At 36.5% G+C, this 26,488-nt stretch overlaps 1 protein-coding gene across 6 annotated transcripts in view; it reads right to left on the reverse strand.

Annotated features, from left to right (window-relative positions):
* OSBPL9 (oxysterol binding protein like 9) overlaps nt 1-26,488 on the reverse strand; it is a 64,225-nt gene that overhangs the window by 3,784 nt on the left and 33,953 nt on the right. For 4 of the 6 annotated variants that reach the window (XR_014228345.1, XM_082313693.1, XM_082313694.1 and 1 more), the window contains 13 exons: nt 23,755-23,850; nt 21,657-21,704; nt 16,364-16,393; nt 15,454-15,504; nt 11,094-11,132; nt 7,986-8,079; nt 7,333-7,434; nt 4,887-5,046; nt 4,075-4,187; nt 3,682-3,800; nt 2,209-2,294; nt 1,788-1,962; nt 195-279 (listed from right to left, as the gene is read on the reverse strand). Coding sequence is in view for 5 of the 6 variants with exons in the window: in XM_082313693.1 (XP_082169819.1) it covers nt 195-279; nt 1,788-1,962; nt 2,209-2,294; nt 3,682-3,800; nt 4,075-4,187; nt 4,887-5,046; nt 7,333-7,434; nt 7,986-8,079; nt 11,094-11,132; nt 15,454-15,504; nt 16,364-16,393; nt 21,657-21,704; nt 23,755-23,850 (1,198 nt within the window). In the remaining variant the exon portion in view is untranslated. The remainder of the gene's footprint in view (nt 1-194; nt 280-1,787; nt 1,963-2,208; nt 2,295-3,681; nt 3,801-4,074; nt 4,188-4,886; nt 5,047-7,332; nt 7,435-7,985; nt 8,080-11,093; nt 11,133-15,453; nt 15,505-16,363; nt 16,394-21,656; nt 21,705-23,754; nt 23,851-26,488) is intronic. The other 2 variants (XM_082313695.1, XM_082313696.1) reach the window with 2 other exon arrangements.

Consider the following 26,488-nt stretch of genomic DNA (forward strand, 5'->3'; position numbering starts at 1 on the left):
GGAAATATCTCAAAGTGCTTCATACTTATGCGGCAGAGTCTGCAATTTGTTTCTCACAAAAACAGTTTATAGAGAAAACCTCCAGCTTTTAAATTTGGAGACAAAATGTAAATCCAAGATTTAAACTCAGAGCCGACTTTATTGTCGCTCCTATCCAGATGCCACCTCTATTAGCAAAGTTATTGTCAACTTACTTGGAGGATGATGAGAGACCTGCTCTGCCACAAACGTTACACTGCTTTTACTGACCCAAGGAACTGGTCCTTCTGAAACTGGCTCCTGCATGATAGTAGAGAGGATTTTCATCACTGACAGTGTTTACAAAACACTGGATGCTTCCAAGAGAAGTTGCTTCCATGTTTGAAGGCTTCTAAAAATGTATTGCATTCTAAAAATGTATTTTAATGTATTTGTCAGTTTGCTAATTTGATGGGGAATAACTTCTTACTCCTGAAGTTATGATGCTTCCTGAAACTATGCAGCTTCTACTCTCTTCTTTTTAAGTATAAATGTATTTGGGGAGATGCCCCCAAATACAACAGTTAACCTGAGAGACATGTATAAACCCAATTACAAAATAATATTTAAATCCACTTAATTTCTTATTAACTAATAAGAATTGGGTGACAGAAATAGTTTTCATTTTTGCTTCTGATAAAGTCTGATATGCATATTAATAATGATCAGATTATATGTATCACAAAACAACATTCATTTCCTGTGGCAAATCATAAGAAGCGTAATTCATTACTAGAAGCAATGGAAGCACAAATACAATATTGTCTTTGTGCCAGCAAACACGAGTCCAAACATTCACCTCAGAAACAAGAAAAAGATTTGAGCAAGCTAATTGTGGGGGAGGGAGAGGAGACGCAAATTAAATGGGAAAAATACATGTTTTATATCTAAACAATCACATGTTTAGAAATACTACACTGAGGCTACATGAAGTATCTCACAACAGCACTTCCCACATCATCGTTTGCAACTTCGCAAGGTGAGAAGCCTAAATGAGGTGTTAAAAAAAAAGAAAAATACAACAACCACCCCCACACCAGGCTGCACTGCAAGTGCTAGAGCTTTTCTCTAGAATCAGTGGGGCACCGTGTTGAGTATGGTTCAGGTACAGAAGTCTGATTAATCCTTGAGTCTCATTGAAACTTGGGCAAATAAGAGAAAAGCTCATACGCTGGTAGATGATTTCAGATTACGAGAGTGGCACTACTGTTACTGTGTCCTTCACTTCACCAGACATACTCTGATAAAGTACAAAAGGAAGAGTAGTGGCCAGACACAGATGTACAACTAAAATATTACCCAAGCTCAGAATCCAAACTACAAAAAGATTTTAAAAGGAGAATTAAATACACTGGAGAAACTGCACTACTTTCTAGGTTGTAAGCAAGGAAAAGAAACCTCACTGTTAAAAACACAAGGGTTTAGAGAAATTTTTTTTTTTTTTTAAATCAGAACTCTAGAAAGAAAGGAATTCATACTCAGTGCTATGAAACAGTTCAGGAAAAAAAGAGAACATTTTCAACATGTCAAATAGTTCTTAAAAAACTAACAGCTCGAATTTTGTTATGCAAGCTATTTTAAACTTCTGTCCAAAAAGAAGGGGGGGGGGAGGGGGGCGGGGGGGGCGGAAATCAGTTAAGAAATTGCCATAGTTTGTTGGTTTTGCTACTTAAACATAGCATAAGCCATTTCAGTCATTAAATTAATAAAGCTCTGGGAATTACTTGCATGCATTCTAGGCACCAAAAAACATACCACAAGAAACTAACCGTATCATCTTCACCTTCAGTGCCTGGTAATACCCAATGACATCGGAAGATCTCGCCCAAAATGGGATTGTAAGGCTTTTTAGCAACTGACCCTTTTCTTCCTGCATGAAAAGCTGAGAGGTACCATTTAACCACTTGAACCATTCGTTCCTTTGGATCCTTCTGGTCACTAATGCTACATGGGCCAAAAGAGAGAAAAGTACAGGCAAAATTAAATACAAGCAGATACCTCAAATACAGGAAAGCTTTTTGGATGTTTGGCTGTTTTACAACTATAAGTTTGACTACTTTGACTATTTTTCAAGTTTAGATCAAAACCGAAGCAATATTCTTCAAAACTACCAACTTACTTTTGATAGCCCACAACAGCCATAAACAATATCAGAACCAGTTAATGCTCTACTTTTGAAAAATCAAATACCTGACAAATAAGTCCGGATGTGCAAAAAAGTCAGCATACATTTCCAACAGTGATCTTCTTTCCAGGATAAAAGTTGGAAGAACCACCTGGGTGAAGAAAAACAACTCTTACAGATCAAGATACTTAAACAGCCTGCACAAAAGCATTCTGTGTACTAACTGTAAACAGCATACAAAGCACCCATGGCTTCATGTGCCTGGAAGCGGATTGTGTTCTCAAACTTACCAATGAGTTCTGACATATGCAGGTCAGTTGGCATCTTCTATAAAACCAAAGATTTAAGAGGAACTGTCTCTTGTCTTATGTATATTCTAGTCCCACTTCACAGCATATCCAACTACATGGCTGAGCTCATCAAAAGCTGTTCTTAATTACAGTAACACTGATTATTTAATTTCATCTTAGGTACACTGTCAATTTTCAGTTATAGTCAAAATCTCGTTCCATGCAGTCACATCCTCTTATGTGCCTCTTTATCAAGATGAAGGTTAATCTGTTCCCTACTACTTTTCTTCCCCAACAGCATTTGCAGGTTCCATTCTTGTGGATCTGATGTCTGCTTCAGTGTGGCATAGACCACCTGAAAGCAGTGGTGATTGCTGCTGTTGACTTTGAAGTAATGCAGACAAGATGCATGCTCATGATGCTTCTTGGCAGCTTAACTTGAGATCAGTAATTTTCAAATATTCCAGGACTTTCCAGAACAGACACATTTTGGATCAATTCCTATTCAGAACTGCCAGAAACCCTCCATAGTTTGCTTGTGAGCTACTGGCTACTTCTCCAGAAAAGTTTTAAGTTTATCTTTTTATTGTCTACTGTGAGTTCCAGACTGGACAGTTAAAGTCATCCACTTAAGGAAACTAATGATAGGATTGATCTCTCCTACTCTTTTTCAATCTGGAATTACTTGTTTAAATTTAACCAAGCTGCCTAGAAAGATAACACCTTCAGAATGCTGTTCATTCAACCTTAAGACACCAACATGAATCACATTCACAAAAAACCTAAGTCTTTACTTTAAAATACACAAGCAACTTATTCAACAAGATCCCAATTAAGCATTTCACTATATGCTTAATATAGATCTTGTAGATCTTTGTTCTAGGAAGCTAAAGACAGGAGGAATGTTACTACTGCATGGAGAACCATTACTACTGCGTACAGCATTCCTCTTATCCCAGCTTCGCAGGCACTCCAAGGATCAGGTTCGAAGAGAACAAACAGCTACTTTCCATAGCAAACTATTTCCCCAAACAGAATTTAGCAGTTGGATCTATTTATTCTGCATTCATTTTTCCCCTCCCAGTAACAACTCCAATAAAAAAAAAAAATACCATGCTAAAGAGATTATACCTTAACTAGTTCTTAGAACAAATACACAGTTAAATTATTACTTTAACACTGAACTGATTTACACGGAATTCAGGATTTACTCTCCCTCCCTTCCCCATGAACAATCAGCAAGTTTACCTTTGTTAGATCCATTCCTAATCTAACTTGTGACAATAGATGCATAATAACACTCTTATGTTCTTCCACTGATTCTCCTTCCCCATCATCATCTCGATCATCAGGAGGATCAAAGAGATCTAGAAAGACCAAATTGCTTTTGTTTTTCTCTAAACCTTCAAAGACAGACTGTATTTAATTAGCATATATATTAGCTGTCAAAAAGGTCTTAGTTATAAAACTAAGGTTTTTAAACTCTACAATTCAACAGTCTTCCATTAGTAAAGAAACAATAGATAAAAAATTTTCCATAAGTATCTTGTCATATATGTATGACCATACATATATTGACACAGTTTACACACAGATTAACAATCAAGAGCTCCTTACTGAAAGTTCACGCAGTCCACTCACCAGCATCATTTGTCCCGTTGGACATGGAAGAATTGAGGGACTCGGTGGTATCCGGACGTTTCAGACTACTTCCTGTGCTGCTCCGCGTCAGGACTGCAGCAGACCCTGAAGAACTAAAGAAGAGTAATAAATTCTCACAGTTCACAATGAAACAATTCAGACCAAATTATTATAATTTTATATATACAGACAAGGAGTTTACTGATAAGACATTAATATATATGTGCTGCACGCCAATTCACAGAAAACTTAAAATGAACTGTAGCTGAACATATGGGAAAGCCTGCAGCCTAAGATAATAACTCCCGAAGACATAAAACAGCTGACTAATTCCTCTTTGAAGTGTGTAGCATCTCTTAAAATTAATTTTCCGATTCATAAAAAAGAAGAGTAAATAGAGATTTGGGGGAAAGGCAGTCAACTTGAAAAATTTCTTTTGGTAAGTGTGAGAGGGAATTGACTATTTACAAAAGGCTGCAACAAATGCATGTGAAATACACCATGGTCTCAGAGTATATCTCTGAGCTGGTGGCTTCCCAAGTTTGGTTTATGTTAGAGTTTTGTCAACATATATACCTGATGGAATGGGAAGGAGCAGAGGAGGAAACTGCATCCCTCACAGATGACTGTGCTGGGGGAGGGCGTAATCTGCTTCTGTTCCAGAGTGGCTCTTTTGCCTCCCCCCCTTTTTTTTTTTTAAGCCAATGTGGCTTATTCACTTATTTAGCTTAACTAACTTCTACAAGCAGACAAGCCATGCCCTGTAGACAAAAATTGTATTCAGCATGCACTGCATACTTTCAGCTACTTACTCCATACATCGCTTTGGGGAAGAACTGCTCTGATAAAATTCATCAGCATCATAGAACTCATCCTCACTGCTTGAGTAAGAAAAATCTGGGACAGTATTTGGAGACAGGTTGACATGGCTTGGAGAGGTGAGACTGCTGCTAGGTGCTGATGGCCCACTTCCTATGGAGTATTAAAAATTACAGACTTAACAAAAACAAAATAATTCTTTCAAAATCTACAAGTTCTAATTTATGAGTAGGATTGGTCAAATCAATGAAGACTAACACGAACTCAGAAGGTATGATATCTTACAAAATTAGAAGCACTAGCGAGTCAGGTTCATACTGAGTTTCATTTAACAGATAACAAAAGAAAGGTCACAAGGAAAATCAAGAACACAGAACAGTAAAGTATAAGGACATGTCTTCCTCAAAGTCGTCGATTAAAAGCAAAACAACAATATTGAAAACTTGTATAGATTCATAGTATGATTTACATTGGAAGGGATCTCTGGAAGTCATCTGGTCTACTCCTCACTCAAGACCCAGACAACTTCAAAATTAGACCAGTTTGTTCAAGATCACATCTAGTCAGGTTTTAAATATCTCTCAAGATGAAGATTGCATAATCTTTCTGGGGAACCTATTCTGAAATTTGAACAACCTCATTATAAACCCAAAACATTTTCTAATACCTACTTGGAATTTCCTTTCTTACAACTTGTGTTGATTGACTCATCCTTTTGCTGTGTACCTCCAAGAGGAGCCCAGTTCTATCTTCTTTATACCCTCCCAATAGTTGGCAGAAGACAGCAGTAACATCCCTCTTTAGCTTGATCTTCCTAAGACTGGACAAACCCAGTTCTGTCAGCCTCCAAGTACGTCATGGGCCACAGCTTCCTCATCTTGGTGGTCCATGTCTTTGTACTGTGGAACCCCAAACTATACATAGTACTCAAGATGTGGTCTCACAGATCCCAGGTAGAGAGGAACAATCACTTAATCTGCTCTTTACTCTCTCACTAATCCAGCCCAGCATGCAGCAAAACCTTCATCACCACAAGGGCACGCTGCTGACTCATGTTCCACTTGTTGCCCACCAGGACCCCTGGCTCCTCTTCTGCCAAGCTACAGTTAACCACATGCAACAGGGCAGGCTGAGGGCTTTGCCCTTCATAGGTAGGTGGAGGACTTTGCATTTGCCTTCATCAAATTTCATGAGGTTTCTGTCAGTTCACTTCCCAAGCCAGTCACAGCCCCTCTGAATGGCAGCTCTGTCCTATCCATTGTTCTCCCCCATTTGGCAAGGTCCGTGTCTAGGCTATCTGAGATATTAAGCAGTATTGGACCAGTGTCAACCCCTGAGAAACACCAGTAGTCACTTGGTTGCCATTTGAACCTCGTACAGCTGATCACAAGCCTTGGGCCTGGCAGTCCAGCCAGTTTTCACTCAACTTGTATTCTATTCACCTAGAACACCTTTTTCCAATTTAGCTACAAATATATTTGTGAAAAAAATCTAATTAATACAGTTTCTAAATTGGATTACATGAATCCTGTCTCGCCACTAACTCACCATTTTTCAAGAGAGTCATAGCAATAAAGACAAACCAGGTTAACACTGACACAGACTTTTTGTGGAAGCCGAAGTCGCAATAGGTTATTAAGGAAGCTAAGGTATTTACACAAACAGCAATCATCAGAAACTAACCAGAAGATGAGATGCATAGAGTAAGACTAAAAAAAGGAACTTTCTGGCAGGAGAAAAACCCAGCAGTGGTATTCTTCATTCAGCTTGGGGCAAATATTGTTTAACGCACGTATTAGTGTTCTGTGAAGGAAGGGTAGTAATAAAGTAACAACAAATCGTTTACACAAAAGCTCAGGAAAAAAACTTGGGAGGGAACTCAGAGTTTTAGCACGATTGGACAATATAATCAATACAACTGATCAGGAAGTAACAGTCGACATAGATAATAAAAAAAATGTTAAGTATGTAGCCACGGTTTAAAAAAAACCCACACCTTAAAAATATTATAGGAATTGTAAACAGATAATTATAGCAACTTCATACGTATTATAGCAACTTTTGCTTCAAAGCATCTATTGTAGTTTTAAAAAGCCCAGTGAACGCTATTATTTAAGGGGGAGAGGAGGGAATCAATGAATTAAAAACCCAAAGGCCAGACATGATTTATTAATTGCAAAGTTCTTGTGCCGAGTATTGCAAGATTGCAACGATGGAGACAAGAAAGCAAGCTGGTACTACTCTTATGTATTATGTATACATGGGGGGGGGGGAGAGCAGAATAATTGATTTTAACACAACACTGAAATATGTGTTGATTAAAAGCAAGATGCAGCCCAATACAATGTTGTCTTAATAGCTAATTACATTAGGCTACAGACAGTATATATTCTGGTTTTGTTTCTTGTACTTCAATAAGACAGTTATACAGAACCATACCTGTACTATTTGGTGTTGGAGTCTGATTTCCAAGCGATGCTACTACAGGTCCCACTGGCAAAGATGAGGGTCGCTGCTCTGACTTGCACAACTGAGCAGGTTCTAGGGGATATTTTGATATGTTAAACCCAAAATTCACATTTAAATATGCGAATTATACTTTTGTTGGGAAGAAGATTCCACATTATTTCACCTCACCTTCAAAAATGAAATCCTTTTCTATAAAAGCCATTCAGACAGAAAAACATGTTTCCGTCATTGTTATCTAGCTCTTTATTATTATTAAGCAAAGATAGCATTTTAAAAAATTGCAGTTATTTAGCTAGAAAGTGTTTCTCTTTTCTGAAAATTAATTTATTTTAAGAAAGTATATTAGAAATGTAAGCTAGTAACTTAGAGCAAGTAAAATATATCAGCTAATGCACAGAACTAGAGGCAGATTTACCTGATGGCTGAGGACGCTCCATGCCTCCCACTCCTTTCCCTTCCTTTGCACCACTGTGGCGAGTGTGCAACACTAAGTGCAGTGTGCATCTGTATTGCATATGTGCCACAGAAGCTACCCACCATTATGCAGCCCCTCCATCTAGATTGCAGCTGCATCCTGCTCTGCTCATGAATATTTCTACTGAGGTTCTTTCTGTACACCATACCTGGAGGTATAACTGCTTGGGAAGGCATTGTGCTGATCACTGACTGTTCCAAAGGGCTGGGCTGATATACTGCGTCAACCGGGTTGATAGTGCTCTGAGACAAAAGAAAGAAAAGCACATTTTTTTCTCAATTAAAAAAAAAAAAAATAAATAAAGTATAGATAGCAAGAACACTGTGAGCACAAGAAATGCCCAAACGCAAGACAGCAAATTCCTGAGAGAAAAAGTAAAACACAAATTGACAGTTGAGGACATGAGAAATCCTTTCAAAGTGGTAATACTTTAATTCTTTATGCAGATTTTACACTAAACTGAATTTGCTACAGACTTGAATTGTCCTATGAAGAATTCTTATTTCAAGTTCTAGCTTCTGGTATTCCTTCCAATGTCCATTAATAAATATTGCATGCAAAGAGTGGAAAATTAAGAGCAAATTATCTGGCAAAAATTAGGACAGGTAATCTGTATTTTTAAAACCATTTTTTTCAAAAATTAATTTGTCCAGACCATACTAAATCAACCCATAAATTAGAGCAAGAATCATCAGCATGCTTACAGCCATGAAGCGGCTTTGTTGCCAAAACTCTTTCCAATGCAAGCTGACAGTTTTCAGTGCGTCTCCAGTAGAGGACATTTCAATCTACTTATCAACACGGGCACTTTGAAAATGAAGCACCAATTCAACTCGACACTCACAAAAGTCACTGACTTCAGTGTATGTTCTTGGCTTTTATACAACAAGCTTCTTGGAAATCTAAATTGCAATGTCTCTTAATCCAGACTAGAATAATTTTGCCTTGCTTCACTGGCCTGTAATTTTATTATCATCTAAGCATTGTTTGTTATGTATCTTTACATACAACAACCAGTACTTCTAGCTTGTTCCGGGTTGTTAGTTGGACAAAAGGCACATGAAGCCCTTTTCCATCTTGCCATTTAAAACTATTGATCTATGTCAGAACTGTGAAAATCTTTGCCTCAATTTGCTAGGAAATCTTGCTGCTGTGCTTAAGTTGAAGAATATCAAGCACAGGAAGGTCATACAATACTAAGTTTTACTTCAAAAAAAAGTTCTGCTTTTAAAAAAGCTGGATGAGCTTTGCCTTCAAATTTAGTCAGTGTGTTTATTCCTATCCTCCTTTCAGATCAATATTTAAAACATTAGAAAAAGAAGAGAGCCTCCAACTGTTCTTCCCTCCTTTGAGTCTATTAATTTCTATTTGCATGCAGACTAAGGGAAACAGGGTCATTTTAACCTTCCTCCTCCCATCTTCCTACAAAAGGAAGACTTCTTTCTTGCCTCCTTTCCTGGTTAACTGTTATTCTGAACTTTATCCTACATTTAAAAATCAGTGAAGATTTGTTTTTTACAGCACAGGATTTATCTAATTGAAAACAAAACTATTATTCCCTGGCTATTTTAAAAATCTCCAGTTAAAAAAAAGGCATAAAAATTGCTTTCTACATTTTCATTGGTGCTACTAACTAGTATACAAATAAATAATTCAGTAAACTGTCACTCCACTGTATTCCAGCATAAATCGATGTCCCTTACACATTACTTCAACTGCTTGTGCAATTATGCATGCAACACAGGCAGGTCCCTGTCCCACATATTTCGCAGTTTAAAATCATGGTCTCATTTTCAGAGTTAAGAAACTTAAAAATCAAGATGGTCCTACAATACACAGGATGCTATTGCTATCTCTATCTCCCCTAGTTTTTAGGGAAACTAATAATATATATTATACAGAACACTGCTGTGATAAAGGAAAAAAAAAACCACCAAAGTAACTGACTTTGTATGCAGAATTGTAACCTTATCCTTAAACAATTCTCCACACTGCAACATGAACTGGAGTTTCTTTTTAGATATTTTGGGGTATGCCTTTGTGGTTTAGAAACACATGAAGGCAGACCTGAAAGTTTCCTACTCTGAGTTTAGTAACAACTTAAAAACACCACGTAGAAACAACAAGACCGCCATCCCACCATGGTATCAAACATTGATCACGTTCCTGCCTAAGTTTAAAGTCAAATCCTGACCTTCAGCCCAAACTAACATTGACCTCAACAGCATCAAAAATTCAGTCTTCACAATCACTGATGCATCAGTTAATATATTCTTACAGAAATACTTTTTTTTCCTCCCCAGTATAAGCCAGCCCACAGACAACCAGAATAGCAGCTAAGCAAATTCAGACTATAGTAAGTTGTAATATCTATATGAAATTTCTGAGTTGCAGATCTAATGTGCATACCACCCCTGCCTGTGGTAGTGCCTAGCTGCATAACCTCTCTTTTCAGTGCACACAACAGAACCTGTTCCATTACGCTAAGATCTGAATTACGTGACTCTCTAGAGGGTAATCGTTTATCTTATTTTAAATAAGTATGAAAGCAAAATCTGTATGTGCATCTTTACTTCAAAGTTCATACCAGAAAATCATACTGCTAAAGCTGTATATAGTGGAAAGACAAATAAATCTTGGGAATTGTTGTCAGCTGTAACAAAAACAAACTATGATTTTGAGAGTTATGTTTTACTGAAAACAATCTCCTATTAAAAGTATCTACAACCTACTCAAGTGACAAAAAGAGAATGAAGAAAGAAGTCACACGTGACCGAAACCAAAGATGACAGAAGTTACATGAAAAATGCAGAAGTTATATTAAAGAAGAAACATTGCTTAAACAGACATAATACAAGTTTGCATCAGATGAGCAGCACTGTAGAAAAGACAAACTACTTGAAGCACACAGATAGCTGATGTATTTCATACATAAAGATATTTCAGATCAGAACACAAAACTACTTCTATCCCAAGAATTTCCCTTTCCTCTGTTCACATGGCAGATTTTTATCTAAGTGTTCGGTCATAGCACTGCCATTTAAGACACTCAAGTGTAAAACTGATCACTACATTTTCTAAAGGCAAGGGTGTTAGCCAACCTCAGAAGCTAATGACTCAACAGTAATTTTAACAAGACACTTGAAGCAGTAAATTAGAGAAAGGAAGAATTATGTTGCAAAATGAGTGGAAATTCAGGTCTCTGTTCACATGTTCTGCAGAAATAAAGGGAGATAAAGATTAGATTTAAACTTACTATAAGTCCATCTGCGTGCTTCTCCTCATTATTTTGGTCCTTAAGGAAAAAATGTTAAAAATATCAACATAACAATCTTGTATGACTTATCAGTTCTGTGTTACGCGAGAACAGCAAGTTTCTCTCAGGAACGTTTACGTTTCAGCCATAAAATGTTCCTCATCATGTGATACAGTAACTAAACTTAGAAGAAACAATTCTATACCTAGTCACTGCACTTCTGAAGATTAAGAGTTTTCCAAGGATCTGTCCACACAAGTTTGAACAATTTTAAAAATATCCTTTCTGCACTGCAGAAAACAATTACACTTTACAACATAGGTTCTTCCCAAACAGCTAGGAGCCCCCCAAAACATGGTCTGCAGCACCAACGAGCCCCTGAAAACCAAAAGACATGAAGTTCTCAGTTTCTGAAGAACTGCAATTAGCATACAGGTCATTTTCAAAAGCACTTTTTGCTTTTGAAAGGCAGAAATGCTTTTGTAAGTTAAATGTTTTTAACTTTTGCTTTTTGGTATCCACTAAATTTTAAGATGTTTTTACATTATTTACAGTCTTGGATTTTGGGTTTTTTGTCTAGAAGCATATGTGAAAGAGCAGGCAATGCATGGAATAAAACTGTCATCAGGGGAAATTACGCTAGCAACAGACAAGTTAATGCCAATCTACAGTTAGCATAGTTTTAACACTGTACCAGCCACAGTATAAATTTTACTGAACACTAAGCCAAATCTCCACTTCTGCTCCAAAGTTCATATTACCAGTATATCAATCCATAACTTTGTTCAGTGTAAACCTTAAGACTTGTCCGCAGAGTTATTTCCCCAGATTTCCAGTTGTTAAGAGGAACAAGAAGAAAGAAAGAAAAAAAGCTGTGAATAGTATTAAGAAAGTTGGCACATAGTTATGTTCTGATACTTTATACATTCTTCTTTAGCTTATATAGTTGGCAATAGGCTGCTCAAATTTCATGTCTGCTAGTTGACATTTCTTAAGCAAGGCTTTTGATGATAAAAACGACACTAAGGGCAATGAGTTCCATTGGGTTGCAAACTTACAAACAAAGAAGAAAGAATAACATTGGAGTCCAAAGATTTTTTTTTTTTTTCCAACATACAAAATTTCCATGTAATGCTATCATCTCTAAGATCTAAGAAATAAAACACAAAGATGCTGCATTTTTACTGAAGCTTGCTATCCTATCTCAGTAATGCACAATCAGCAATGGGGCATGTTGATGAGGTAAGGAAGGCAGAAATACCACAAAACTAGGCAGGCAAGACTGACCAGAAATGATGCAGTGAAAAAGGGAAGGCAAAGATGCAAAACTAAATATCTAAATTATAAAAGCTACTTCATAAAACATATATATTTCTAAGACCGTAGTTTACCAACTCACTGACAGACCATTACATATATTTTACAACACACACATCAGCAAAGCTGGACATCTTCAGCTGTCATACACGCAAAGGGGACAACACAAGTCAAATGCTCCCTCCACTTACCCATCCCACTTAGTTTATTTTGATTGCTTTTTGATAAGCAATGTATGTATTATATTCCCATTTAGCTGGTATTTACTTCATTGTTTTGAAAATGCCTTGGGTCACCAGTAGCATGATTACACACTTGATTTACCAGTAAGTTTAATGAAAATTTAACTGTCCCAAGTCCTAAGGCACGTTGTTTTAAGAGTCCACGAAACAGCTCAACTTCACACACAATTAAAAATAAAACCAAAACCACCAAGAACCCAGGTTTGCCTCAATGTACCAAAATCATCTGAATAACAAATGGCTGTGTGTTTGAAACAGAGAGATGTTCTGAGTATATGGAGAAGTGATAACAATTTTCAAGGTATGCAAACAATCAGAAGGTAATTGTGAAGTCTGTCTTCTAATGTGAAAGGCACTGTAGAAGTAAAAATGGGGGGCAGGGGTGGTATTAATATGATTTATTTTCAGGAGTGTAAGTCAGCAGCCATACTTGCCTTACAGCTTTGGGAAAAAAACTTGCAGAATCTTAAAAGGTTCTATACTGGAGAACAGAAAGCTATCAGTCAGACACAATACAATTTTACATATATAATGCTTCATACACATGCAACTTACAGAACTGTAGAAATAAACAAAAAACCCTGTATTCTTAATTTCCTACAGCAGTAGGCAATCAGAATAGCAACACAGTTCATGGAAAAGGGGCGGGGGGGGGGGGGGGAACAGAATTGCCATGTAGTCAACAAGTATAGTTGCCTAAGATAGCGAGAGAGGAAGAAGATGAAGAGATGAAGCATAATAAAGGTTATTAAAATAGCAGGAAGATTTATAGAGGGTATTTTTCACTATATGTGGATCAACTTCTTCCAATTAGCTGTGCATAAACCACTCATTTAAACCACCTTATCTTCAATAGCTCTACAAGAGCTTTAGATATGGTTTAGCAAAAAACCAACCAAACAAAAAAACCCCACTCCCCAGTGGATAAACCCAGCTATTTACACTGGTTAATATTTACTGGTACTGAAAGGAGGACTTCAAGGTCTGATTTAGTGTAAGAGAAACCAAGTCTTAGCATCTTTGGGGGACCCAAATTCCACCTACCTTTACACTTACATGGTAGTTGGAACAGTAAAGCACTGAACCTGATCAAAAATGACTGCAACTGCCACTAAAAGTTCAATTTTGTCCGTTATGCGCAAACCACCTAACAAACTTCGAAATACACTTAGCATCAGTGCAAGCTAAGCAATCATATTTGTCTATCCCCCAATAAACTTACCCTTAGCAGAAATGGAATTTGATACTCAATAGAAATAAGGAAGCTAACTCAGCCACCTATTATGAGCTTTGATCAAGAACCTGAAAAGCAGATTATAATTCTGCTCTTTCAGATTTGCTAATTGCGTAGCAGAGCTTTTTAAAAAAGAGCAAAATTTCATAGGAATTAAACCTCTGTGAAAATAGCAACTTTAAATGGATTTATATAGTAATTAACAAAAAATGAGCAAGTAATTTCTTGCACAGTTTCTCCAACAGCTACCTTACTGCAGCAAGTCACATACAGCTGTGTAAGAAAACTAGCATACTAACATCTAATCTATCTATATTTGACTCCACCAAATCCCCAAAGAATTACATCTAGTATACTGGTTTCACTGTACTAAAACAATTCTAAATGTACCCAGTACTAAATAACAAGAAATTATTAAGTGCTGACAAGGCTTTTCTTGCTATCACTACAGTGAAAGATTCAAATAGCATCACTGTATGTTAACTAAAGACTGTTCTAGCTCTAGATTCATGTGGCACAGAACTATTTCAATGTACCCTACTATTTGTGAAATATTTTTGGTTTTGTATAAACCTGTGAACTAACAAACCTTTTCTTCAGAATTTTTAAGCTACTGATACGAAATTTGAATTTCACAAAATATGCACTGATCCTTTTATTGAATGACTTCTGATCCTGCAAGGTTCTAAATACTCCAATTTTCACTGGCCTCAAAATTTTCTACTATGTATCTGGCATCTAGAATGAAGACAAACAACAATATTGAAAGCTACAAAAAAAAAGTTGATCTAGACTACAGAAAAAAAAATTGAATAGCCTATGCCTATTTCTGAATAAATCAGAATGTGTTCTGATTAAATTCAGCCTTAAATTCTGAAAATACCATAAATGAATTTCTTTGCAAAACACTGTCTTCCTTCACTTTGGTCACAAGATATAAATCAGCAGCTCATAATTAACATATCCTATACACAGTACATGAACGCCTGTAAGAGGAGAAATTAACAAAATAAAAATCCAAATCTAAGCTAAATTTTAAAACATAACAAAACATTTCAGTGAAAAGCATAAGTGCATTACCCATATTGCATTCTCAAATAATACAATTCATACTTCAAGAAGTTCCAACATCATAATGAACTTCAGACCCATTAAAAACCTTGCCAAACCAGTTTAGATTATTAACATCACAATTATCCTTTTTTCTATTTGTTAGTCACATTTTAAATGAAACAAAAAGAAGAGTTTTGTTAAGTTTCTATTCTGTCACCCTTATGTTTGTTGAAGTTCTTATTTAGTCTAATAGCAAACTCTGCAAAAGAAAGTTTATCTCAGAAGAAAAAGCTTTCTCATCAACACGACTGTTACCATGAACATTAACAGGACTGTCTGCTATTGAACTCAGTATTTCACAAACGTCATTAAAATAGTAGCATAAATCAACTCATACCAATTTTATAATATATTTATCTCCTAGATCATATAGAAGGCACTTTTAGGTTTCAATTGTTTTCACACAGATTAATGCTGTATAATTAAAATTCAAATTACTTTACAGTGTACTTACTTTAGCAATCTGTAGCAACACAATGCAGTGTTTTATTGATTCTACCATGCTCTAGGAAAACAAAAATAACAGGAAAAGAATTGTATCACTATCCTGTAATATTTTGTATTTACATTAGTTACACGGAATATTAACTGAAATATCGGGTGAGAACTAAATGGACACTCCCTTCTGTAGAACCCCTACTTTCCCTTCCCCTTTTTTTTTCCAGGGACAAAAGCACAGCAGTAGAAAAATGAAGTTTCCAAAAGCCACATACAACACAGGCTGTCAGGGTGAAATGGAGGTCAGCTTCAGACTTTCAGAGCATTGCAAGAAGGTAAAATGTCATGTGAAGAGAGGCTGAGAGAGCTGGGATTGTTTAATCTGAAGAAGAAAAGGCTCAGGGGAGACCTTATCAATGGGCATCAATATCTGATTGGGATGACGGGGTGTAAAGAAGACAGAACTAGACTCGTCTCAGTGGTGCCCAGTGACAAGAAAACAGGCAACGGCCACAAATCGAAATACAGGAAATTCACCTTAAACATAAGAAAACACTTTTTTACTCTAGGGATGATCAAACACTGGAACAGGTTGCTCAGAGAGGTTGTAGAGCCTCCATCCTTGGAGTTACTCAAAACTCAACCAGATTTGGTCCTGGGCAACCTGCTCTGACTGACCGTGCTCTGAGCATGGGGCTGGACTACAGACCTTCAGAGGTCCCTTCCAACCTCAACTATTCTATGATTTTATGATTCTAAGGTGCTAGACATAAATCTGAATACAGCACCAGAACCAGGCTGCCTCTGCCATCACACTGTTGGACCTAATATGGATTCCCAATTCTCTCTAAAAAGCTTTAAAAACTTGCCCAAGAAAATAAGGTGAATTTCAGAATCTATATATAATAAACATTAAAGAAACTTACACTGGTTGTTTCTTTGAGGCTTTCAATTTTCTGTAAAAGAAAAAAATCAAAATAGTGTGGTTAAAGACAGAATTTCCAGCATCTAGTTTGACCTAAATACTGTACAAACATTATATTTTAATTTTAAATTGGGAGAGGAAAAAGAGCAACCAATATGCTAAAGATTATTTCTGTAGATAGACACAATTTTCATTTTGTAATTGACAAGACAGAAGTCAAACTTATAATTAAAGCTTATAGATGACAAGGTTAGGAATTTCTGAGCAGTGACATTATACATATTTACCCATCGAAGTCTACACTTTGGTTTTGCATAACATCAAAAATGAAAGCAGTATGAGGATTCACTCTAAGTTCGGTTTGTAGCCTTATATAGTGTACTGAATGCTGGCACATTTCAACAATCAATATTACTTGAAATTACCATCATTCAAGTATAATAAACACATGCAGTTAAGCACAGTTTAAAAGAAATCACAGAAAATAACAGTGCACACATGTTCTTGCTCTTTCGAAGCCTCCAGTAAAAGTGCATCTGGAAAACTGCCTACTTAATTTCATCTAGAAACACTGGTTCATAAAGATTTCCTGTATGGAATTGCACTTCAGGCATGCAAAAAGCATCTGCATGCCGTTTTACACATAAGCATGACCTATCTAAGAAGCATATGCATCCTGTTGATGTCCTTGGGTCTGTAGCAGGCAAAATTATTAAATTGGACTCGGCACTGAACCTCTACTAATTCAATTACAGGACCTCTTTGTTTTGATTAAGATGAGTGTCTCATGTGACTGGCGTCACAGTCTTTCCGATTCTTGAATAATCAAAGTGTGTAAAGGAACTTTCTCCCTCACACAGCATTGCAAGCCAAATTCTACACCATAGAAGAGCAACATGCATCTATAAATCTACAGGAATGAACAGTCTTAGCTTGTGGATTAAAAAGAAAATAAATGTAGTGACAGCTTCCCAGCCAATACCTGGGGAAATTTTTTTCAGTTATACTCTGTTCTACATACTATTCATAAGGATGCTATACATTTCCTTCATGATTAATTGGCAAGGGCTGGCCAAACAGCACCCAGCCTCAGCCACTGGAAAGACTGGACATGCTAATCTAGGAAATAGCATATCAGGGATGTTATATTACAAAGCTGTATTATATTTACTTCTGCTGCAAGCAGAGAAATATGCCAACAGCTAAAAATTCCTTTGTTTTGTTTTTGTTTGTTTGTTTTCTATGTGTCTACTATACTTCCAGTCCAAACTTTATCAACACATATCGAAAAAAGACATTTTAAATAGGACAGCAGTGAAGTTTTGAGCCTTTTAGCACCAAAATAGAATAGCCAACGTACCCAAACATACATATCTTGTCAGATGAAAGATTATGCAGCTGAAATAAACCATTCAGCCTCAAAGCTTTATAGCCAACTGTAGGCAGCCATCAGCAGTTTTGATCAGTCTTTACCTATTTTTCCCCAACATGTTACAGAGTATTTACACACCAAATACACTGGTATCTCATTCCCTTCACTGATACCATCTTTGCTGAAAATCTGAAAGTGATGTCAGCCCATATAATGTAATTCAGTCACACTGTTTTCCCCCTACTCACTTACAATTTTCCAAACAACAGACTAAGACATTTTTATTTTTACACATAGGTATAGACAAAAGGGTAATTTGTCCAAGATCACACAGAAGCTCTGAGATGGGAAAAACCTCAGGACACCTGGTTTCCAAGGCCTATCCACAAATTATACAATCCTAATTTTTTTCCTCTATGGAAATAAAATCTTTGTGAGCTGGCCAACTTAAGTAGTAACAGCACACATTAATCCAGTATTTTTCACATTTGTGCTCTATGGCTACCTTGCAAGAATACAGCACACAGAACTGGAATACTGCCGCCTTCGTATGTACACAAAATTATGAGAACAATGCAGGCAAGTCGGACAGACTCGGTCCCTGGGAAGACCCTTGTAAAGAGCACCAGCTCCGTTCTTTAGGGCTAAACAAATGTTGACATGGAAATCTCTGGATTTTCATGAGCAATGTGTTATTCTAGAATGGTGATGTAAGCAGGCATAAAATAAAGTTTGTGAACTCTCCCCCGTAAGATCTTATGCAAACATACTATAATCATGACACTGGGGAGAGAAAAACAAGTGGACGATCGCTAGCGACAGAACTGGCGTGCTTGCAAGAGTGGCTGGTTTGTAGAAGTTAGAAGAATGCTTATATCTCATCCATTGTACAGAACTACACTGCTACGTATACACACTGCTACAATCCTTGTAACTTTATTCTTATTATATTTGTTTAAACTTGCATTAAAGTAAGTAATATATAGATAATTTAGAAAATACAAAACTGTAAGGAAAATAATAAGCAGGTAAAAAGAGGTATGTTGAAGATAAAAAACCATTACCAATAAAAATAAAATCAAAGAATATAATTTACTACTAAAAGTTACCACAATTTTCTCTCTTCAACATCCCTACTCTTCAAAAACTGATGAAGATAAAATATTAATAAGACAGTTTCCCTACTTTTAGGTAATGAATACACATATTTTCAGATGAAACATCAATTTCCTGCAGACCTACATTTGCAGAATGCAGCCACATGCTATATCTAATCTAATCAAATTGCAGGCTGCTGCTGAAACTACTCCATCTATTTGCTGCTTGTTGCACCTCCTTGACATCTGAGTTTTTATGAAGCCACTGGTGATCCAACAGAAAGCTAATTTTATTTCATTGAACATGATTTTTGCCTCATTCAACAATCACGTGACTACAGAGGGATAAGCTCATCCAGCAAAGAGAGGTAGCAAAGGTACATAGGGGCAGCCAACTCGTGGTCAGAATCAGTAAGGTGCAACCTGAATCCTTGTGCTCAGCCTGGGATTTACTTCACAAAAAGTACCTGTTGCGAACCAAACAGCTTAAGCAGGCTACGCTTCCCTCCAAAATCTTGTTAAGTAATGTCAGCTTTGTTCCAGCCTGCCAAATATACACCTCTTCACTGTTACGATGCTTTTGAATGCTTACAGTTTTATTCTCCCTAATACGCATGGTCAAAATAGTTTCACAAAACTGAACAGAAAAGTTTACTCCAAGTTCTCACCAACAATAACACTGTAAGAAAGCAAGGTCCTATCTTGTCTTCACCTTGAAATGTCAGTACCCTCAGATCACATACCTTCCTTTACTTCCTACGTAATCGGATATACACATTGTACTCCATCAGTAGATTCAGCAAAACTGGCAGCACTGCTAGTTACAGTACGTTTGCAAGACAGTATGATCCCACTATACAGCGCTAGTTGTATTTCTGCCAGGAGTATCGATATAACACAGGGAATTCATGATAATCACAATATTTCTCAGTCTTCGAAATTCATCAAGTCTACATCTGCACTATCTTCTTCCAAGTTCAACAGATTACCACGTCTCAGAAAGAAGATATCCAAGAGATCTTGAAGCATCTCAGAACACCTATACCCTATACCATTATCTTCAAAATACCAAATATTCTGTAAGTAAAAAACAGCTCATTCAATGTTCTGTAAATTTGCAAAAACAATAGCTTCGGTTTTAAATGCTTGGACATAAACAGTTGCAGAAAACAGCACTCAGCTAGTTGGGAAGCACATAACACTCAAATAACCAAACCTTGTTTCCTCCGAGGAAAAAACTATGGATTGGATGGAAGTATCCTGCAGGTTACACTCAGCTCATGGTCTGATAGCTGAACTATACTTCCATAAACAAATAGGAAAACTGCTAAATACAGTATCAAAAAACCTCTTAGCTGCTTTAGTACAGGAAGAGACATGATCAAAAAAGTGCTTTGCCAGGTCTTTTTCATTTTTAATAGAGAATAAATGGAACCTATAGTAATAGCAACACTCATCAAGATTTAAAACCAGAGGAAGCTGACCTCTTCTAAACATGCCTCCTGCTTTCTCTATAAAGTCAATCTGTCTGTTCCATAGATACCTTGCAGGGATAAAGAAAGAAATCAGCACAACAAGCGGAAAGTCTCCAGGGATTAGAAGCACTGTCACCAGGAAAAAGAAAGTGCTGCCTGTTCTGCAAAGTAGCATCTGGAGGGAGGACAAAATTGAAGGAGAACTATTCCCAGTAAGAAGCACTGAAGGAGAAATACAAAATCTTTAGATCTTACTCTTTTGGTCAGTTGTCAACAGATTAAACACGCTTAAGACAGAGAATACTTGCACTTCAAAATTATTTTAAAAGCCTGTACATGCAAAAGAACTCCAGAAAGACCATCACTTGTGAAGTCCCTAAGATACCACATAATGCATCAAACAAGATGGATAACATATAAAAGGTCACAATCACTATAAAGAAGTAAACTAATCACAGAAAGCATCAAGCTGTTTTCAAAACTGAAACCAAATACCAAGAGAACATTGGCTTGTTTTTCACAAGTGAAATTGGGGCGAGGGAGGTAACTAGGATGAAATACACCACTACTTTATGATATTGAATTAACTGCATTTGCTGAAAACAAAAGCAACTCCTCAGTAATAAACCCTTCATAAGGAATTCTTAAATCCCTCCTCCACACCACACAAATTAACACAGAGAACCAGCATGCTACTTAATGCCAAATCCACACCACCAAAGGTATGTGCTAGCCTTTCTTAAACATAGTGATTGAACTCTGACCTACAAACTTGACTTTGAAATGGAATAGGAGGGGATGCGAAAAAATACACAACACTTAAGTGAATTACAGCCTCGCTAAAAGTAGTGCTCCCCACACAGCAAGTTACATTTTTGGCATCCTCATCTAAGGTGAATGAATTATGGTATTCACAGACTTCCAACATGTGGCATGCTAGTCACAGAACTACACAGGATGCAGACTGAGTATGTGAAATACATGATTCTTAGTATTTAATTTTTTTTCCTTCAGAATAGTTTTGCTATTCCTACAAACATTAAACACTCACCCTTGTTAAAGATTAAAAAATAGCAAATTTAAGTTAAAAATGCTTTTGACAGTTGGGTAACAGAGGAGCCATCATTTGCTACAGACTGAAACCTTTTTTAATGTTATGACACCCAGTATTACTAAAAATTCTGTTTGCAACCTATTCACAACACAAATAATGTTATCGGTTATTCAAACTGCTTTAAGTGATTTTGACAACTTGATAAATTTGAACTGTACTTTAAATTTCTATAGACTATGGCAAATTGATGCACAAAACCATCTGATTAAGCAATATTTAAGACAAAATGTACTTGCTTTTCTCTGTTCATCATCTTTGCAGTTCTGGAGTTTTTCATCAAAGAGCTAAAAGAAAGAGATACATGTGAAAATACTGCAAGTGTTATTTTTTCATACAATATCAGCCAGAAACACCAAAATTTCAAAACCAAAAGCGTTTAGAAGTACTTAAGTTATACGATCTTGGTATTATGACCCAAAGCAGTTTTTGCCTAATGTTTCTTTACAGCATTTGTGATGTAACAGATTTGTAACTAATTTCTCACATTATCCCACCCTGCAAGAGACAATCTCAGATCCTGGCTAGTTCCACAGCTCAGTCTGGCATGGTTCTACCATGGTTTGAACAAAAAGGTGAGGTTAAGTGATAAAAGTGACACTCATTAGAACACCTCAAATTGCCTTTCTTTTATTTCAGCAAAGACCTTTGGGACATACAGAGTGCTTACCAAAACAGCCTCAACCCTTATCAACCCTTCCAGGTACCTTGTTATTCAGGTACATGATTCAAATCATGTAAGATTTGTAAGCACTTCTGCAAAGATAGGTAGTGATTTCCCAGCATTAAATTCTATTGATTTTCTTAAAAGTGAAATACGAGATGCAGCTAAGCAAAATGAAACAAATTCTTACTGAAAAGCTTGCAAGTGTATTTAACACAAGCTGAGCTGAAACAGTTAAAAATTGCCTCCAAGAGCACTTGAAGGTTCACATACAAATAACCATTAAGTACAAGTTGTTCAAGGAAGAAAAAAGAAAGATAAGGGGTAATGCCCGAAAGTTCATCACATCCACCCTTGTTCAGAAAAGAGGCTGTAATTTTCAGTAGGTGAGCTGCAGTTCTTCACTCAACTGCCTGCGTAAAACCTACTCATGTGTTCCCTTTCCCTTGAGGGCTGATTTCTGGTTCTAAAAAAAGACTGTAGTCTTGGTCTCTGTCCATCCTCAAATTCACTCTTCTTTCATTATTAACTAATTCCTATACTCCCTCCCCACAGTTGGCCTGAAATAACAATTAGAAGGTGTAAAGATTTAAATATCTTCCTTCAGTGAAGCACGCTAGATAGCTCCAGAGTGGGAGACAAAGCTAACTCCTGATCAAGTCTTTGCAGTTTAGCTTTGAATTTTGTTTGCATCTCTTTTGCCTGCCTCCATTTTTGTTGGTATGTTCCTCCCCCTCTCCACCCTCCCCTGCAACCGAATTTCTGCTAAATATCCCACATGCAATACTTGCTCACTGTATCAGGAAAAAAAAATCCAAACCAGCAGAACTGAAGCAATCTTAACAGCAATTTTAACCTGCTGAGTCATGGGAAAAAGTGTCCTAACCAGCAGCAAAAACTGTTTTTCTCAATAAGGTGAGTACTGAGAGATATGACCCCATCATTCCTCACCTTCCCACCTACTCTTAAAATACTTGTACAAAGTGAAAAAGAACTGTATTTGTACAAAATTTCTGCAGAATGTTTTCACTGAAGGACAAAGAACAGATTATCACTACTGCAACAAAGCCTGAAACTATCTGCAACTGTAGTTACATATTACTTGATAAAATTTTCTCAAGATAAATTCTAAAATGCTATGAGCAATACAATAATTTTAACTAGGTTTTAAAATTAAACTTAAGTCATCTCTGCCATTTCCATGAAGCTATATACACACAAAAGAATGTTTCAGCCATTGTAAACCGTTCTATAAAATCTTTTTGAGTTATTCTGATTTTCTAACTCTATTTTAACAATCCCAAGATCCATTCTAAAAGAAAGCCATTTTCGGCTTATTTCACCCCTTAGCTTATAACTTTTAATTTTTTTACTTCTAGTAAAAATCTCTTTATTTCAGAAGTAATTACAACTTATGTAACATCCTAAGCTAGGAGGAAAGAGAAAATAAAATTCTAACATCAGCACACTTCATATATAAAAAAGGTATGTTTTCTCCATTTCACAGTCAGCTCAGCCAGATGAGCTCTCTCTGCCTCCCACATTGACCAGAACACATGCCAAGCATAAAACATGACACTCTCCCTCTGTTTAGCTTCCTTTCAACCAGACCTTGAAAAATGCACTGACAAGCAGTCTCCCAATACAGTAAACACACCAGTTAGTTACCATACCTTCAATTGGTCTATCAAGATCTGTAAGTAAGCATCAGCCTCGGTAAGTTTCTTGTCAAAATCATGAACACTGGGAACAAATCCTGAATCCACACCCTAGATATAAATAAATAAATAAAAATCAAATATATAATTCGAGTTTCAGAGGAGGAAAATAGATAACAAAAATACGGTTTTGCCTGCCAACTGACTGATAAAATGTTGCCTTGCCTCTCATCCTACCATGTGCAAACACAGGCACACAGCTGAACACATTTGTCTTCTATTTGCAGCTAAATCAGTAACAGTAAATTGCTACACGTTTTCAGTGGGGGTATAATCACAACCCACCAGAGTATTTCATTACTTACGATTGAACAAATCCCCTTACATTACACTAATTAAAGTTTCTTTGGAAAATATAAAGGATAATTCAAGTTTTTCTGAAGACTGTCTTGTGATTCCATATTCTTACATTTCAGTTAAGGAAGACAAAACCATACGAAATTGGATGGCTGCACCTTTCACGGTTCAGACAATATTGCTCAACTCACAGCTTCTTATCTAAGAACTGAACTAACGAGTGCTAAATCTCTTCTTAAATATGGACCCACCTTTGAGCTGAAAAATTCAAAATTATTCCTGGTTGCCCTGGTTCCTTTACAGCTATAGTGATTTGCATCCTTGTCACTATATCTGACTTCTTACATTTTGTTGCCACATAGGCCAACAAGGACAAAGTATCAGTGTCATGAGAATTATTACTTTTATATTTTCTTGCTTGCAGATTTGTTTCCCTTAATAATGTAAGACTTGAAGCACACTTCTGCATATAACATAATTCCTACCTTTAAACTAATAAACCATGTATTTAAAGACCTGAACAAACTCCCACTGGGTTACCGCATCTTTAATTACAGGAAAGAAAAGAGAGGATTCTTGAAATTTATTACTTCTGACTTCGTGCACATATGCTATGTAGACACATTTAAGGTTTGTTTATATAATACCTTTAATGCAAATGGAACTGCAAAACAAATATTGAAGCACTCCCAGCTTAAAAAAATTGTACAATGGAAGTTAAATATATAGGAGTAAAAAACCCATGAAGGATAAAGAAGCAAACATCAGTTATAACAGAAACAACCTTGAGAACATCACAGCAGTGACAAGACTTTCCTACAAGCCTAAATACTTTCACCCATATTCACATTGATCTAAAATATGACATCTTCACTTCAAACTCTTGTGAAGCCATCAACTGTGCTGTTTTGACTGCTGAGAATCTCAAGAGTCTGAATGTGTAAAGATCAGCCAGTGGGGACAAAACATTTCATATGGGAGAAGATGGGCAATCCATATTTGTAAAATTCCATATTAGCATAACATTTTCTTTGTCGTTGTTTGCTCTGTCAATACAGATAGTTTACTTTATTTTTTTATGATAATGGGCCATCATATTAAGAGCTATATTGATGGCTATTTAGAGGCATGAACACTTGCGTGCAATAAAGGAATGACTTGCTCTTATGTCTGTCAAGCTGTGTGCGCAGTATCACGCACACCTTAAAACATAAAGCCATCTACTAACTGTAGAAGATATTATTCTTTATTCATTTGCCAACTCTTAAACTGTGCTACAGACTAACACCCAGATCTTAACAACAGTTCTACATGAGTAAATCTCTCCACACAGATTAGTTTGTAAACCAGCATTAAAAAAAAAAAAAAAAAGGATACTTCATCCTGTATTAGACAGTCCACACTGGTCAAATTTAGAAATAGTGTTTTGAAACAAGGAGGAAGGAGGAGAGGAGAAGAGAAGAGAAGAAAGCAACCATTTTGACTATGCCAAGAAATTAAGAAAAGACAAAAAACACCCAGTGTAACAAGTTATCAACAAGAAACTACCAGGCAGAAGGGAGAGCCCTCTCAAACAAGAAACTTTTGACACTCCCTCAGACTAGTTAAGTTTAAATTACACTGAAACTAGATCTGAAACTGTATGAAATTAGTATTCTATTTCCTTGTTGAAAACAGAATTGTCTGTACAGCTAGCAGCCAACACTCTCGTTTCAACAAATGGTCTAGCATGCTCAGTTAAAAAACTTTGGAGGTCAGGTTTCATATGGCAAAACTGCATGAACTATACAGAAAATTTCTGCTGAAGATACTATACACAGAAATATAGTTTATGGTGCAAGTTACCTCTATGCTGCATCCAAACGCTGATTTTTATTTCAGTCATCAGTCTATGACTACTAATATGTAACAATCTGGTATTTTTAGCGGTGGCTTAAAGATAGAATGCCATTCTTAAATTTCAGCCTCTTAGCACTAAGGGAAAAGCTGATTAAAACATTTAGTGTTACAACTGAGCAGACATCCGCATCAAACACAGAGTGAAAACTGAGTTCTATTAGAAAGTTAGAACTTCAATCAACATCAAGAGAAAGCCATAAAACCAAGTATAGCATCAAGCTGACATAGCACAGAGATGAAACATGAAAATAATTTTGAAAAGAAGCACATGTACTTAAAAGTTGCAGCACTTCACTAGCTTGCTCTTGGTTTGTATAAAGACAGTTTAGATGAAATTTGATAACCTACTGAGCAAATTTACTAGTCTGTGTTATATAAGATTGGGTTAATAATTTTAAGTTGTCACATAGTTTTAAAATTGAAAACCAAAAGATAATTTGAAAGTTAAAAATATCAAGATTAGCAATAGCACAGAAAAAAACACTGTATAAAT

Source organism: Platalea leucorodia (assembly GCF_965183815.1).
Source record: "Platalea leucorodia genome assembly, chromosome: 5".
Lineage (NCBI taxonomy): Eukaryota > Metazoa > Chordata > Aves > Pelecaniformes > Threskiornithidae > Platalea > Platalea leucorodia.